The sequence below is a fragment of the Ictalurus punctatus genome, chromosome 2 (assembly GCF_001660625.3).
Source record: "Ictalurus punctatus breed USDA103 chromosome 2, Coco_2.0, whole genome shotgun sequence".
In the NCBI taxonomy this organism is placed as follows: domain Eukaryota; kingdom Metazoa; phylum Chordata; class Actinopteri; order Siluriformes; family Ictaluridae; genus Ictalurus; species Ictalurus punctatus.
Window position 1 is genome coordinate 11,229,457 of NC_030417.2, and position 18,404 is coordinate 11,247,860.

At 38.1% G+C, this 18,404-nt stretch overlaps 1 protein-coding gene across 1 annotated transcript; it reads left to right on the forward strand.

The window, feature by feature from the left end:
• The first annotated feature begins 4,127 nt into the window (after positions 1-4,127).
• On the forward strand, positions 4,128-17,543 carry taf1a (TATA box binding protein (TBP)-associated factor, RNA polymerase I, A). Its single transcript, XM_017493322.3, has 10 exons — positions 4,128-4,478; positions 5,467-5,636; positions 6,233-6,346; positions 6,846-7,044; positions 9,907-10,022; positions 10,125-10,283; positions 11,910-11,976; positions 12,336-12,462; positions 14,297-14,442; positions 16,938-17,543. The coding sequence occupies exons 1-10, from the start codon at positions 4,355-4,357 to the stop codon at positions 17,003-17,005; spliced, it is 1,290 nt and encodes a 429-aa protein (XP_017348811.1). The 5' UTR covers positions 4,128-4,354; the 3' UTR covers positions 17,006-17,543.
• Positions 17,544-18,404: the final 861 nt, after the last annotated feature.

An 18,404-nucleotide genomic window follows, 5' to 3' on the forward strand; every position in this document is an offset into this window, starting at 1 on the left:
TTTTGGGAATTGTTTTATGTACCGTGTGCACTGTATGCCTGTAGATAAATAGATTATAGCTTATAATTCACACATAATTTAAAAAAAAACCTATACATTAACAATAATCTGTGTAACACATTAAAACAAACATTTTCTTTTTACTAAATAGTATTACCTTCACTGTACAAAGAAATTAAATAAATACACTACTAGCCATTGTCAATTTCTACATTTACAGTCAGGCACTTATTTACACAGTCAAACGTAAAGTAATGCTCTTATCATGCTCATTTGTGCCCATGTTTTGATATTTCTATTCCATATACATATACAACGCCAGTTCCAAAAAAGTTGGGACGCTGTGTGAAATGTAAACAAAAACAGAATGCAGTGATTTGCAAATCTCATAAAACTGTATGTTATTCACAATAGAACATAGAAAACATATCAGATGTTTAAAATGAGGAAATGTACCGTTTTATGGAAAAAATAAGGTAATTTTGAATTTGATGGCCACAACACGTCTCAAAAAAAGTTGGGACTGGTACGACAAAAGGCTGGAAAAGTAAGTGTTACTAAAAAGAAATAGCGGGAGGTTAATTGGCAACAGGTCAGTAACATGATTGGGTATAAAAGGAGTATCTTAGAGAGACAGAGTCTCTCAGAAGTAAAGATGAGATGGAATCTGGATGGAAAAATATGTTGCTCTTAAACCCTATATATATATATATATATATATATATATATATATATATATATATATAGATATAGATAGATAGATAGATAGATAGATAGATATATAGATATATAGATATATATATATATATAAATAATCTCTTTCAGCATTGATGCCTGGAAAGATGTGCAAGCTGCCCATTACATAGGCACTAATGCATCCCATACCATCAGAGATACAGGCTTTTGAACTGAGCGCTGATAAAAAGCCGGATGGTCCCTCTCCTCTTTAGTTCAGAGGACACGGCGTCCATGGTTTCCAAAAAGATTTTCAAATTTCGATTCTGACTACATAACAGTTTTCCACTTTGCCTCAGTCCATTTTAATGAGCTTTGGCCCAGAGAAGATGGCGGCGTTTCTGGATCATGTTTACATATGGCTTCTTCTTTGCATGATGGAGCTTTAACCAGCATTTGTGGATGACATGGCGAACTGTGTTCACAGATAATGAGTTCTGGAGGTGTTTGAGCCCATGCAGTGATTTCCATTACAGAATCATGCCTGTTTTTAATGTAATGCTGCCTGAGGGCCCGAAGATCACAGGCATGCCATATTGATTTTCGCCCTTGTCCCTTTGCTCACAAAGATTTCTCCAGATTCTCTGAATCTTTTGATGATATTATTTTATGTAGATGATGAGATATTCATAGTCTTACTTACGTTGAGGAACATTACTCTGAAATTGTTCCACAAATTGTAAATTGTAAATTTTAAATTGTAGAACTATATGAATGTTTAGAAAGGATGAATACATGATTTTTTTGTTATACATGGAATACATTGCAAAATACAGGGATGAGCCACAAAATTTCTGGAACCAAGAATCTACCAAAGTGATGGAAAGGTCAAAGTGTGGAGGAAGAAAGGATGTGCTCATGATCCAAAATATACAAGCTCATCTGTGAAACATGGTGGAGGTAGTGTCATGACTTGGGCTTGCATGGCTGATTCTGGAACAGACTCACTAATCTTTACTGATGATGGAACTCATGATGGGTATCATCAGAATGAATTCAGAAGTTTACAGGAACATTTTGATCTGACAATTTACAGAGAAATACATCCAAATTCATCGGGAGGAACTTCATCATGCAGCAAGACAATGATCAATGGAGGGAAGTGGAAGGTTTTAGACTGGCCAAGTCAATCACCAGACATTAACCCAGTTAAGCAGCATTTCACCTCCTGAAGAGGAGACTAAAGAGAGAAACCCCCTGAAAGAAAACAACAACAGAAAGAAACTGCAATAAAAGACTGGAAAAGCAACACAAAAGAATAAACCAACAGTTTGGTGATGTCAGTGAGTCACAGGCTTGATGCAGTTATTGCAAGCAAGGGATATGTGACCAAATATTAAGAGTTATTTACTTTAAGACTATCTGTTCCCATACATTTGCTCACCTAAAAATAGGGCGGTCTGCCACCAAAGGTGCCACGTTCCAAGCTGTTAAACACATGTAGATGTAAATATGATGAAATGAAAGCTGAAATTCTGATCTATCATCTACCGACTGTTCTGTGCTGTATATGGGTGGATGTCGCAACAGGGATTAAAAGTGAAGCCAAAATGTCCCTGAGGTCCTCTAGTGGCTGTCTGCACTACAGTTTTAAACCACACCAATTTATATGTAAGTGAATAGAAAGCGAGTCAAACTTACCTTACCTTGGCCGTTATGGGTTTTTTGGTTGGTAAAACTGTTTACTATGTATTACCAGGTGTGTACACAGCACGACTGATTTGCATTTAGTGACACCCACAAAACTCCATAAAAGGCAAAGTTCACAGAGTGGAAAATGCAAAATGATTACTTAACTGCTAAAAAGAATTCCTCAGAAGCAGAAGCACTGTGGAAGTACTTTTGACTCATGTCTGTGAGAATTGAAATAGTGTTATTTAGCAGTGTAATAAGCAGAGTTACAGCACCTGAAAAGGCCAAAATATGGAGAGAAAGCATGAGTCGACACTGATGTAGTCTTGGAGTAACAGGACACTATGCACAGACCGGCCCATCTTCCTTTAACCCTCCCATTATGTTGGGGGAAAAAATTACATCCAAAGTGACTTCCAGAGTTTAAATACACACCAAAACAGTAAGCCTTTATTATGGCTTGTCTTGGAAGAAATATTTGCATGTAAGTTCATGACTCTAAACGAGGAAAGTCAAAAAATTTCAAAGAGAAAAAGAGAGATTAACCAGTATTTCAGACATCTCAAGTGTGGAAATGAGTCAAATTGACCCATAACATAATAGGTGAGTTAATAAGCTAGAATTTCTTCTTAATTGAATGAGTAATGGCTTAGTGGTTGGCATGTTCGCCTCACACCGCCAGGGTTGGGGTTCGATTCCCGTGGCTCTGTGTGTGCGGAGTTTGCATGTTCTCCCCATGCTGTGGGGGTTTCCTCCAGGTACTCTGGTTTCCTCCCCCAGTCCAAAGACATGCATGGTAGGCTGATTGGTGTGTCTAACGTGTCTGTAGTGTATGAATGTGTGTGTGATTGTGTGCCCTGCAATGGACTGGCCTTGTACCCTGCCTTGTGCCTGATGCTCCCTGGGATAGGCTCCAGGTTCCCCCCTGACCCTGAAAAGGAGTAAGCGGTTGAAGATGGATGGATGGATGACTAATTTATTTAACTTAACCCAAATGGATTTGGGTTGGATTGCTGCTTTTCTTTTTTATATGTAACATTTCTTTAATGACATTAATATGAAACGACTGGATTAAACAACGAAAAAAGTGTGTAAGTGATATAAATGAGAGACGTGAACTTGACAGAGTAATCTGTAAATAGTTTTATTGAGGCACAACCCTTGGTTAAGAAGCAGAGGCTTGCTTTTGTTGTTGTTGTTTTGTCCCCTGTGATTCTTTCCCTCAAGCTTGAACTTTTTATTTCTGCTTATGGTATTTGTTAACTGCGGTATTATTATTATTATTATTATTATTATTATTATTATTATTATTATCAGCAACAGCAGCTGTAGTAGTATTGCTAGGGGACATTTATTTTGACAAACTCTTATCAAAACCCGGAAGTACACAAGAGACGGTAAAACATTCTGTTAGACTGCAAAAGATATGAAGAAGAAAGAACTGAGTTAGAGATGCAAACTGGGAAGCAAAACATGACACTGGAGAACTTGCTGGGGAAAACATCTGGAAAAGTGCACCGTCCCCTAATAAATTATCTGGAAAATACTGCTATAAGTGAGAGACTTTAGTAATTTAGTTTTAATATCTATCTATCTATCTATCTATCTATCTATCTATCTATCTATCTATCTATCTATCATTCATTCATTCATTTATTTATTTATTACTTTTCCCCCCTGCCAAGCTGCTGCCCATACTCTAGTCCAGTAGGTGGCGGTAATGCACCTTTAAAAACCTATTAAAACCAAAAGAAAAAGAAGAAGAAAACCAGACGTAAAATTAGCTAATTTGTTGGTGTAACGCCGCATAAAGACGCATGGCTTTGTAGCTTTTGTTGTTCTTTCTTTCTTTCTTTCGTCAACGCACGAGAAACATCCAATTAGAGTTGTTGAGTTTATGTTGGTTCCTGCACAGCACGTGGTCCCTGAGAAGCAGAAACGTTTTCAGTAGAGAAACCGCTAGCATATTTTAAAGAAACAGTAAACTATGGATAATCTTCAGTCGGAGCTGTATATTCCAGACGCAGATCTGAACGATGAGACTTCGGAGGATGAGAGTTGTCATACGTCAGTGAAACAGGCCGGTTTGCTGCTCGTCTATCCCATTAAAGGTAGGCTCCTTAAAGGTGCAATAGTCGATTTTTTAAAATTCCTAAATTGCCCAAACAAACTGGAAGGTATGTAGAGCATGTTTTAAATAAGCAACGGATTAAGTCGTGGCCGTAGCAAAATTGTATTAAGTCGCTGAGAAAGCACGCATGGGAGACAGTTTCCGGTCCAGAATGCATGTTTATGTTTGGATACTGCTATTGTCGGTCATTTTGCAGACACACTATGGTCCACTGTAGATCGTGTGGGCGGGGTTTCGTGAAGATCGGCGAATATCATTGAAATGTTGAACCCATGTAGTATAGTTTGCTGTTATAGTTTTGTTTGTTTACTTCCTTTCATTTTTAAAAATTCAACAGAAAGAGAGAAAATTGTATGCGGAAGTCCCCAAAGCCCTGGGTTTTGCAGATATTGACTCCTTAATCTGTAAATAAATAAATAAATAAATAAATAAATAAAAAATCCCACAGTACACTTTCAGCACATTTTATTAATGAGCAAATACTCAAATGTTAGGCTCTTAATTGATATTCATGCATTAATATTCTGGTTATATGTTCATTAGAGTGACAGTGTTTTATTTCCACCAGCAGAACATATTGGGTCAAAGTTCATGTTATTTATTGTTATTTATAGGATGTTTATTTCAGAGTCGTGGTTCAGCTCAAGGCATCTATGAACTATATGAATGTTTCATTACAGAATCAGCTTTTTTTTCTTTCTTTTTTTTTTTTAAAGATCAATTATTAATACATCCATAAAGACAAAGTTTAAAGTGGGTAGCAGACTTTCTTGGGTCTCAGATTGTTGCATAGTGTGAATCAGTTTGAAAAGAAAATCGTTTCTATGAAAAACTAAAATGAACGTAACATGAGGTCCTTTCTTTGTGAGCATTGAATATTTACTCCAGTTATGTTCTTCATAACTTGTGGGGGGGTTGTTGCCTTGTTGTCAATTGCTTAATTGTATTATTATATTATTTCATTTAAGGGACAAAAATGTGTAAAGAAAGTGGATTCCATAAAACTACAAGGTTATGTCTTCAAGCCATTAGAGATGCCATTCTGCATCATCGCTGGCAAGAAGCTGTGCAGTATTTAGATGTTTACACTCAAACACTGGAAGACACCACAGTTGCCAAGCAGTCAGTAGCCTGTGAGGTAAGTGAGATGAAAATCACCCCGACTTTATTCACCAGTAGTGGTAAAGTCAGTCCAAACAGGATTTTGCAGGTTTTTGGGATTGTTGCTGCCGAAAAACGCTTGATTTTGCTGTGGCATTTAAAAAAAAAATCATAATAAAATTTGCAATGGAGTGTTTTTGTGCTTGCTCCGTACCCCCCCCCCCCCCCCCCCCCCCCCAACTAATCAAAATGGTGAAATCGCAGCGATGTTTGTTGGTAAATGAGACCTTTTAACTGTACTCATGTTCGACGCACGTGAATCGATGACGGTTTCAGCTGAATGCGCGTTGTGATGATGTCACATGATGTGTCTCGGCCCAAATCTGCGGTGATTTTTTAAAAATTGCAAGCTCCTCTGAATCTTGCCGGGTTTGCTTGGTTTTGCGCAAATTCCTGGTGGGACTGATTTTATCTCCATTCATGACCTTATTCATCTTCTTATTCCTCACAAAACTCAAACACTATCCAGTAGGTCATCTGGATGAACTTGTGGTCATGAAATGCTTACATTTCTCTAGAGATGCTGAATGTGAAATATTTCTTTATGGTCTCATTGTTTTGTTCTCCCCCCAGATTATTTGGAGACTCGGCACTGAAGTCCTCCAGCATCATCCAAAGAAAGAACTGGAACATTTTAATGTTCTTTATGAGCGGATGAAAAACACTGGAGTGAAAAATTTTGCTAAGGTTTGATTTTTATATCTGTAGTGTATTTTTGTTATTTATTTATTTATTATTTATTTTTTTATTTTTTGGTCTCTCTCTTTTCTTTTGTTTAACAAAGTAACATGGAGTAAATAAAAGCTTAAAGAAATAATCGAATTCATTAGTACTGATAAAGTCCTGAATCGCAAGGGTGACTTATGCTGAAGTAATATCTCGCTTTAAAATATACCTGAGTGACAAAAGTCCAAAAAATTGTTAAACGGTTAAAATAATGTGATTGGTGGATTTATAGTATTTCCTCCGACCAAACACATGGAGTTTACTGAAACAAAAGGATGTTGGATAACCAAAGGAAAAAAAAATGTCATTGGTGAAAGTAATTTGTTTTAAAATGGTAGATATTTATTAAGTGCGTTTCAAGCAATGATTACAAATTCTTTATTAATTTTAATCTGTCATTCCAACCTTTATTCAGTTTATCTGTGTGAAATTAAACTCCTGCTCTCCTTATTTTGCGAAGATCTGTTTGGAACACGCTTTCCACCTTCTGTTGAACGGCCAGATTCACAATGCCAAACAGCAGCTATCGGTCGCAATGAGCTGGAGGTATGGCAAGCATTCTGCAAGTCAGGGTCTGGAGTTAAAGCTCATCCACGGGTACTGCGGCTTTCTGGATTATTTGCTCTGGTCTTCAAAGAGGCAGGCCTTCTCTGATACAGGTAGGAAGGCTCCACTTCATGTCTGTGCTGGATCTCTCTCATCTGTTACTACAAATTAGTACATTTATAGACATTTGCAGAGGACAGTCCAACCTCTTAGTGGTCTTGCTCGCTGGGTAAACCGGTGTTGGACGTGTCCATCAAAATTAGCACCAGGGATTTTCATACAGTTTTGAAATGCATTAAGACGTTCTAATGTGTTGCAGCCCGTATGCTGTCTTGCAATGTAGCTCTTGTAAATACCACGAAAAGCAACTGTTATACTTAATAAAGCAGGTGATTCATCTGTAATGTGTAAAATGGCAACGGATTCCTGTATTTGAATTATATTTTCTATGTACATATGCAACCTTTGGGTCCAAATAACAATTAGAGTCCAGTGAGAACAATAAAGTTGCATTTGTGAGCATGAATTTTTATTTATCTATTTATTTATTTATTTATTTTTAAAGTTACTCCGACCTCCTAAAGCTAAACTGTTCTCTAACCAATCCTACATTTTAAATAAAATGAAATAAAATCCAAGATTTGTAAAGCCAGCTGCTGCCATAACCCCCAGTATAACAAACAGTTTAAGGTTGTGCCACTCAGGAGCTCAAGGTTTTTTTAAAATAATAATAATAAACAAAAGCAGTTGCATGTCCGCGTGTGTCACGTGTGAAACTTGGAATTTGTACTTTCAATAACAGCTTACCAGTTTCTTTAAAAAAAAAAAAAAAAAAAAACAGCTGCTAAATTGCAATCCTCTCACTTAATTGCCCTGATATGTATTTAATCACTATTCAAGTGAATTTTTAAAAATATGTGTAAATTTTGCGATTTGGGCTCTTTACCTCCACCCTCTTAGACTGGATCCGGATAGAGCTGCACTTCGATCTCCGTCTACACCGGCATTTTTAAACGTTTTCCAAAAATTGCTCGTCCACACTGAAACATCTGAAAACACACTGCACATGCGTTTGGACAGTGTCATTTCCATCAGACGCTTATTTACAGTCTGTCTCTTTGAATCGATGCAGCGATTCTGTCCCCAATCTGAAGGTTGTAAAAGATGACATTAATGTTTAACAATGCTGTCAAACTGGATATCAGGCGCAACAACCGCAGCACAACGTCGTCCACCATCTTGTTTGTTTTGAGATGAATGAGTCACGTGACTAAAAATACATCATTGTTTTGGGATATTTTGCCTTAGAACAGGGGTGTCAAACTCATTTTAGTTCAGGGGCCACATACAGTCTAAATATATGTTGTGGGCCGGGCTGGTAAAATCATAGCATAATTGTTCCCTTTGTTTTCGTGCAAAGAAGTACAAGCACATAAGGAAAATCTACATATTTAATGAAATATCTTTTTACAAAACATGTTATGAACAACCTCAGATTTCTTAAGACAGACATGCGCAATTTGCTTCTGATTTATCATTTACATGTGTGCGTTACAACTGGTCACAGTGTAATAACAAACAGCAGAAGGCACATTGCTACGATCTGCAGTTCGTGTGAGTCCCAGTGTTGTGCCGCATCTTCTACTCTGACAAACAGTGCGCCCCTAGCGGATAATTTAGGAATATAATTTTATAAAAAAAAATTCTAGTCCGTGTCTTTTATGCATTTTTTTTTTTTTTTCTTTCTTTTTTTTTCTCCACTTTCAAAATTCATCCTGCGGGCCACATTGAACCCCCTAGCGGGCTGGTTTTGGACCGTGGGCTGTACGTCTGACACCCCTGCCTTAGATGGTTTAGATAGCCTTAGGTGGCGTTGTGGTTAGCCTTGCAGCATCACCGCTCCATGGTTTTTGGTTTGATCTAGAACTCAGGTTACTGTCTGTGTGAAGTTTCTCATTTTCTTCCATTGTCTGTATCGGTTTTGTCCGGGTTTCCTCTCCCCTCCTAAAACATGCCGATTGTAGGATTGGCTATGCTAAATTGCCCCTAGTTGGGAATGAGTGTGAATGTTTACGTATATTGTGAACTCGGTCACATCCAGAGTGTATTTCCACCATGACTCCAGGATAAAGTGATTTTACTAAAGATTAATGAAGGAATAAATGAATGGATGAAGAACTGTGATGGACCAAATTTAGGCTTTTCATAATCAATGAAATTAAAGAAAAGAATTTCAATTCATCACTTAAAAACCAGTGGAGTCTGATTGCAATGGTTGACGAAAATTGTAAACTCGGATGGATAGAAAGCCTGGTTCATTTTATTTATTTATTTATTTTTTTTAATGCTCCACTAGTTGTCTATGTAGAGTAGGAATTTGGTATGACTTCTCAAAACCCTAAGTCCCATGAACTCCTAAAGCTAAAATGAACTTGTTATTAATGCCTACAGCAAATCCAAAATTCTGCAGTCAATAGTAACCCTTGTGGATGGCCGGCCTAGCGTAAGGACATTTGCAGTTCATGACATGCCACCATAGCACATATAGTCATTTCAGAACATGGTAGTGCTACAGTAAGTGTTGCCACATTAGGCTTTGACCTAAGACAAAAATATAATGTGGTATATAAATAAAAGCTATTTAGCTGGCTGTCAGACTGAAGACTAAATGACTCTAAAACAGGAATTGAGGCACTATGGCGGTGAATGCAGTGTTGAGCATACATTTTGTGACTGTTTGCATATTTAGTATTTTCAAATATAGGTTTTTTTTGTTTGTTTTTATCCCCCAGTATGTCTGAATTATCATAGGTTGGCTGTTTGTTTGGGATTTCAATTCTGAGACCTGAAAGATGTCCTGTCCTTTGCACACTGTTCTTTTATAAGTTACCGATTTCTTCTCTGCTCTTTGTGTGGCTTTACCGTTGTTCTCCCCCTAGTCCTAATAAACGCTGTGCTTTTATCTATTTTATCAGAGGATTGCGGAAATAACCATGAGATGCACAGCCACTTCAGACAAGCCTCTATGACTCTGCAGGAAATCATCAAACAGCCAGGAGTGTGGGACCCTTTTGTATATGGTTGCGTTGATGTGAGTCGACACATTGCTGGCTTTGATTTCACTCAAAATCTATGTTAATGTTCGTCTAATTTTGATGACGTGCATACTGTTGTGCTTTTTGTTTTTTGACAGATGCTCGAGTTCTACAACGATGAAGAAGAAGCTCTGAAGTTACTGCAAAACTATGCCTATAACGATGAATTTCCATCAAACCCCAATGCTCACATTTACTTGTACAAGCATCAGCTGAGACATAACGCTTCACCAGCACAACTTATTAAAACTCTAAAGGTAGAGTGTACTGTTTTTATTTATTTATTTACTTTATTATTGTTGTGTTTTTTTTGTTTTTTTTATTAGGCTATAGACCTCTTGGATCTGTATGCTAAGTGTCAACAATGTATTGAACAACTTAGAACATGGCACCTTTAGTTTGAACCCACCCATTTTTCAAGCAATCAGAAATATTGTAACAGGTTTTTCTTGTTGCCAGGGTGCCCTGTTGGATTGATTGTTTTAAACAATTAATAACTCTGAATGTCTGCTCTTGGTTTGAGCCCTGGGTTTCATCTGTGGAGACTGCATTTGTTGTTAACAAGAATAAACCAACATGAAGACGAGAGAGCTGTCTATGGGAGAAAAGGAAGCCATTCTGAAGCTGAGAAAAGAGGGAAAATCGATTGCAGCGTTGCAGCGCTCTCCAGGGCATGTTGGGATTTCCCTGAAGCGTGAGGCTTTCTCGTGCCGTCGTTAAACGTTGCGTGCAAGCTCACCAAACTGCATCCTCGTCTGCACCCGAGCCTTCTGGAAAGAGAGACACCGAGAGAGACAGCGATTAGAAAAGATTGCCGCCGTATGGAGGTCGGAACCATTCATGAAGAAGCGACGTGCACATGTCACGCGAGCTACTACTCAAAATACTACGCGGGCGGAAGAGCGTCCTCTTATACCACTCCCCCATCTGCTGACTGGTGGAATTCTCCCGACCGACTCCCCAATCGCCGGCCGGGGTTGTGTCGGAGGCTCCGCCCCATTGTGACGGGCCTTCCGGCTGTCGTTGGGCTTGACACTAGGCTGTCCGCTTCGGGCCTGCGCGGCAGTCGGGGAAGGAGCGACTTTCCTACCATGCGTGCCGGCTGTTGGTCCGTCGCGACAATATATATTACATTATTCTCACCTGTGTGTCTTATCTACATGGGTTTCTGACTTGGTGAAGGATGGCACACAGTGTTATGTGATGGAGGGAGCCTCTTCCAGTTTATAAGCCTGTTTGCTTCACTTGTATGAGGGGAAAGGGAGGGAAGAATTAATCCATTCTGGTGTGGTGGAATGAGCAGCTTAATGGATGTCCAGTTGGTGGTAGAGCAATGGAGCAATGGCAGCACACACTCCAGCCAGTCTGTTGCAGCATAAGAGAATAGGAAAACTGTAGCTCCAACTGAAGTCACAAGCTGCACAGGATAGCACCAACTGGTCCTGGCTCAGGCATTGGCAAGTAAAACTGACACTAGTGACGAAGTGACGCTAGGTTGGATTTTTATAGTTTATAGTTAATACTACGTCAGCCATTTCATGTTGGAGGTCTCTGTATATTATGAACACGATCATCTCCAGGTGTTAAACATCGCCCCCTGTGGTTAGAAGGTGTGAAACTGAACATTATTTTTAAAGCACTTCCAAACAAACTTATCATGGTCTGCTTTGACCATGTATTAAAGAAAATAGGTTGACTTGGCAACCAGAAAGTTTCTCACATAGCGGCTGAAAATGTTTGGAATGGATAAAACAGTCCTTGTGACTTGATGTGAAAGTGAAATGTGATTGATGGGACGCTTGTAAATAAAACTGCTGAATGTTTTTCCAAGGAGGGTTTCGAAAAATTGCATACGGATCCATATTTATCTTAAATTGTTTCAGGTACTGCACTCATTGGTTCCCAGCCATGAGCTGATGCTGGAATATTGCACTCTGTTGATTAAGTCAGGTAAAATTAAGTCAATTGTCTTATCTTTTAATATTTTATATATAATATATGTATATATATATGTGTGTGTGTGTGTGTGTGTGTGTGTGTATATATATATATGTGTGTGTGTGTGTATATATATATATATATATATATATATATATATATATATATATATATATATATATATATATAATGTATATGTATATGTGTATGTATGTATATATGTGTGTATATATATATATGTATGTATGTGTATGTATGTGTGTGTGTGTATGTAATAATTTTTTTTTAAATTGCTGTTTCTGTAGCAATTAAGCACATGTTTTTAATTGCGTAACTGATGATAAAATGTCTTTATTCTGCTCCTTTACCAGGACAAAAGAAAAATCTGAAGCATGCTCTTAGTGTTGCTATGAATCTTCTGGAACATGCCTGCTGGAAGACTGACATGAAGGCATGGACCTGTCTGCTTTGTGTTCTCAGTTCCATCAAAAAAAGAAAGTAAGAGAAAATGCTCTGCAAAATTTGATGAATATTCACTTAATATTTAAACAGTCTGTTGAAAATATGCGCAGGTGAAAAACCCTCTTCTCCCGCCCAGTTACCTCCACAAATATCCATAAATGGTCCATGCGAATGACTTCCTACATATTTAAGTGTGGGGTGTCTCATTCATATTCGAGTTGGTGGAGAGAAAACCAAAAGAAGAGGAATGTTTGGGACTGTGAATAGCAAGTTGTGTTTGGAGAAATAAAAGGACACAATTACGTCAATCTGGCATGCTAGAATTTTATACGCTTGTATACAACCGCGTTCTTAGTAATTGAATGATGGGTCTATTGGTCTTAATTTATAGATTTTTTTTCCACTCACACAACTGGAAATCTACTTACTTTTTTTTCTAACAAAAAATATTCTCTTAAGCCATCATTTTCTTTTAAAAGCTGAAATTATGAGGGTTTTTCCTTGGTCCAAATTGTTCTGCAGTAGTACCTACCTGAACCATATACTCACTGTATTTACAGTTAATAAAAACATGAGCAATGATTGCATGTTGCTGTTTTAATATCTTATAAAACATTTAGCTTCCTGTTTGATATTATTGGAATTACTACACAGATCATCGTATTAAGGATCCTTATCATTTTATAATGAAAATAACATTACAAATTGCAGGTAAACCCCCCCCCCCCCCCCCCCCCCATTTACTATTTCGATTCCATATCGTAATAAAAAATTATAATTTCAATAAATATTCTACTGCTCCAGACTGCTAAGTTTGTTTGATGTCATTTATTTGCATTAATAGAGCGCTGTAAAAATGAGACCTGAAGCCTGAAAATGAGTTAGCACTTTAGCACTTCAGGTTCCATCGTCCTGAAGTCGGTGGGTTTTTTGAATGAGTTTTTGGTTAAATGCCTGAAATAAGGTCTGTGGTTAACACAAGCTCAATTTATTTTCACGTTTTATTCTATGACATAAGATACTCCAGTAATACCTCACTCGTGATTTTGTGAAGCTTTTTACGTGTCTTTGAAAAGACGGTTGATAACAAGTGGCTAAATGGGACTATGAAGGTTGTCCAGGACATTAAACGTCATCACGCCAAACAGGAAAACTCATCTACTACAGCCTCGTTGTGTGTATACTCGCATTCTTGCAAACTATTCCAACTCCAACTTTCCAACATGTAGATTTATCAGTTTATAGTATTTTCCAATTGTAGTGGTGGTGGGTTTTTTTTTTTTTTTCTTCAAATGGTGGTAGTATAAATCTTAGTGGTGGTGACGTTTAAGTCATGTGACCATGGTGTAGTTCCTTTCTAGCCTAACTTTAGCTTTTTACTTGTGGCGATTGTGTTTAGGCCTCAAAACTCGTAAGTCAAAACAAAACGTGCAAGAATCATAAACTTTTGTTGGTCACCGAGATTGTTTTCTGCAACATTCCCAATTTTTTGCAAAACTAACTTCCAGGTTAGCCTACAAAAATAGGTAATTTGTCATTTTTGCTGCACTCTATTGTAGGGTTCTATTAAATAAATGTGCATCAGAGCAAGCCAGGTAGCAGCGCAGAGGGGGAAAGTGTGGGTTGTTTAAGTTGAGGCTAAAAAAAATTTAGCGTGCACTGGGATCAAATCATACATGTTGCTTTTTTCCAAGTGATTGCTGATACAACAGGGCTTTGTAACCCTAACCCTTTTTTGTCTATTTCATTTGTTATGAAGTTGTATATGTCCTGCATATGTGTCCTGTTGCTTGCGGTATTTTCCATAACACTTTGTTTCAGTAGCAGCTTCGCACGTCCTGACTGATATATATTTCTTCTGTTTCCTTAGAAAACTTAAGAAACTTATCAAAGAAGAGTGGCAACACAGAAAAGACCTCTGGTTGAAAATGCATTTCAAAACCTTCCATAGCAGGAAGGACTCTGAAGCACTTATGAGTGTCAAAGTGAAAGTACTGCTCTGTGTGGGCCTATATAGTAAGTGTGATCACTGTTTTTTAAAAAAAAAAATTTTTTTTTTATTATTTATTTGTTTTGTTTTTTTAAATTATTCTCATTAGAGGAACAATACATCAGCTATAAATGTTGACTTCAGTGATGCTGTATTAAGAGTATCTGGCTCATGTTATCTATAGGTTCATTCCTTTTTCTTCCACTTTTCCTGGTGGTGGTCACAGTGGCAACAGGCCGAGAAGGTCAATCCAGACTTCTCTGTCCCCAGCCACAGATTCCAACTCCTTGGAAATCCCAAGTCATTTCCAAGCCAATTATGAGATGTAATCACTCCAGGTCTGCCTCTGGGTCTCCGTCTAGCGGGTCAGACCTGTTACAGCTATACAAGGACCTGACCAGCAAGTTATTACTCCAAATAACACCGCTCCAACCATTCCCAACATGAGCACTAAAATCCCCCAGGAGCACTATGAAGTCAGTAGGAGGTACCCTCTTGAGCCACTTCGGTCTAACCCTGAGACTTGAAATCTTATAGGGGCAACTCTTGTCCACTGGGGAAAAACTTGGCCCTGCAAGGGACTTGTGAGTATCTCCACAATCACCTGAGGCCTGTCTTTTGTGGGAAACACAGAGAAGGAAACAGACCATCCCTGATCCAGAGCTTTCCATCTCTTATGCTAACTTTTGCTTTGGGAAGGCAGAATGTCATATTGCCCGTTTCCATTCAAAGGGTCTAGTTTAAGACTGTCCATCACATCCCTGCCACCCAACTGCCATCGCACCTGACCATCACCCCTCATATTAGGATAGCTCTTTGTCTGATTTGTTCACCAAGGGTAGCCTGGGAGCATTCAAGTACATAAACACCTTCACCATAAACACCCTCACCAACTTCTCTGAGCTCCTGAGCTCGGGTTCCTGTCTGTTTGGAGTTTCACTGTATTTGAAATACACAAAATATAAAGGCTTAAAATGTTCTGTATGGAGGAGTGGACTGATATCTCTCTACAACTGTTTGTTTCTAAGCAAGTTAGACATTAATGGAATAGACGCAGTGCTGTTATTCTTGTCCGGACAGGTGTTGCGTTACTTAAAAAGGCTATTATTGGGCTCTTGAGTGGTGCAAGAGAAAAGCATTCACCGTATCTACCAGAGATCCTGAGTTCAGATCCTGGCGACAAACATCCGTGACTGTCCAAGAGAGCAAAATTGTCCATGGGAGGGATGCTTTCCTGTGAAAGTAGCTGTTTCCATCCACTTTTCTGTTATCGACAAAGTCAAAATGCGTTAAAAAAAGTTAGCAAAATTTAAAATGGAGAGTATTGATACAATTAAATGAAATTGGTCAGCTTACTGTCACTTTAATTTCATACGTGATTGCAGTTGTAATTTCTTATCAGAAGACGATGTAAGAATGGAGCAGTTGCTCGTCTGATCGGGCTCCAAGTACCTGTCCTTAAGTGACGAAGCCCTTGGTCAGGGAGGTAATGGTGGAAAAGTCTCTGGCTGCAACGTTTTAGAAAATCACGGCCCATGTTTGACATGCTGTGCCAACTAATTGGTCCTGATGTCGTGCCCATAGCAGTAGTGGGGGAAATTTTCAGGGTTAGTAAATTGACATGTCCATCGACATTTATATGTTGTGTGCACAGCTATTTAAAGAAAATTTAAGGCGGCTTTATATCAAGCTGCCAAATGCAGCGGAAGCCAATGAAATAGCATACCATGATTCCTTGGTGGATCTTGTGCCACAGGTTTGCAGTGCGCTGCATGCAGTGGACACGCACATCCCTTATTCTTTCCGTGACGGACAAATCAATTCTATCATGTAACACTTTTGTTTTTTGCATGAATGACATTTTTCTCGACAAAAACTGTTTTGAAACGCAACATTTGAAGTATTGAAATGTGCGCTAAAGTAAAATGAGAAAAAGATTATTGCCGACACTTGAAATGTTATCGATTCATTTGCGTTTCCATCAGTGAACACATGTTAAACAATGAATGTTAATCCTATTTTCGCTAAGAAGATATCCTAGGATGGATTTACATGTCTCAGCGGAGCGAGATGGCTCTCCCTAGTTGGTAGCTGTTGTATGATGGGGAGACCGAATTGGTGGGAGTGGGTGGCCAGTACTAAATTGAGGGGAAATCAGGGAAGCTCCCCACCCAAACAAAACTGTTTTTAATAAACTGAAAGTGTCCTTGTATGTTCAATGTATTACTTATTGCATGTTATTGTTTTTTATTTTGGTGTGTGTGTGTGTGTGTGTGTGTGTGTGTGTGTGTGTGTGTGTGTGTGTGTGTGTGTGTGTGTGTGTATGTGTATGTGTGTGTGTGTGTGTGTGTGTGTGTATATATATATATATATATATATATATATATATATATATTTATATTATATTATATTATATTATATTATATTATATTATATTAAAATTTCCTTAATTTCATGGAGTTCCAATAGTTCTGGATTGCACTGTATACATCTTATCGTAACATACTGTTTCTCATTTCAGACACACGCTACAGTATGAAGTACTATAAAGATCAGAAGAAAATGACGGCTCAACAAGATATAAAGTGAAGAACATGATGTTTTGAAAGTGAAGGGATACAGAGGAAAAATTAGCGAAAAAGCGAGGAAAAGAAAGAAGAAATAAAGAGAAACGATTGCTTTCTATGCATCTGTATATATTCTCAGAAAAAAGGTTCGAGAAATTTTGATATGACAACGGATTGGCTACAGAAACAAGGAATGTGGTGTGACAAAAGTGCTGGGCCCACAGGGATTAACATGGGCTGGCTCCATGATGCATGGAGGTCGGGGAAGCGGCTGTTTCTGGGGTGCCTGCTTTGGTCAGGCCCTCTCCGGTAGGTCTGGGGGACGTGGATGTGATGTGCCTCTTATATCTTGCTTGACATTTATCTATCTGTAACATTAAAATTGCACTGTGTCAGTTGACAACCCACCTATAGATTACATTGTATGGCTGTTTTCCTGTGAACGTTTGCCTGTACATACCCTCTTAAACAGGTCATGCCACTTCTTCTGGTGAGGAGCAGGTCTGTTATCAGCTTCAGAGAGCCACAACCTGTTGAAAATAAACACTGATCATATCACACTGTGCTGACTACATCACTGGCATGTTTTCTCTTATAAAGTTGCGCAAATTCTACCGTTATGATTTTAAAACAGACCTGGTTTCTTTCAATTTCCATTTGTACCATCTTAGTTTTTTGTTTGGTGACTTTTTCCCATGACTTGCCCGCTGTAGGTTCTGACCAGTGTCTATAGGCAAAATGAAAGTTTAATGAGTAATAACAAAATTCTAATATATAACATTTAAAATAAATCAATTAAAATGGACAATAAAACAACTTTCTTCTCTAACAAAAGAAAACGCTTAATACACGATAAACATTCGAAGACGGTATGTTTAAAGTGTTTTTTTATTTTATGAGATGTTGTAGTTGTCGTTAATGTATTCTTTGTTCTACTGAAGTACTTCTTCAGAAGGCTAAATTGAAGAATGTAGACTCCTAGTATTGTCAATTAGTCATTTAGTAAAAAAAAAAAAAAAAACAATAACAATCTGTTGATGCTCTGTTGCATACTACTGAAAAAATAAGCACTGTGTATGAAGTATGTTAAAGCAGGGGCTTCCAGAAAACTACTACTGGCCGGAGGTGTAGATGTTTAGTATTGCAATAAAACTTAAGGATTGAAAATATCATAAGGATCAATTACTTGTTACTGCAGTTGTTTAATCAAACCTTTTTAAATCTTTGTTAAGAAACACAAAAATGTGTGTGTATATCCATCCATCCATCTTCTACCGCTTACTCCTTCTTCACAGTCACAGGGGAACCTGGGGCCAATCCCAGGGAGCATCGGGCACAAGGCGGGGTACACCCTGGACAGGGTGCCAATCCATCGCAGGGCACAATCACAGTGTGTATATATATTATATATATTTATATAT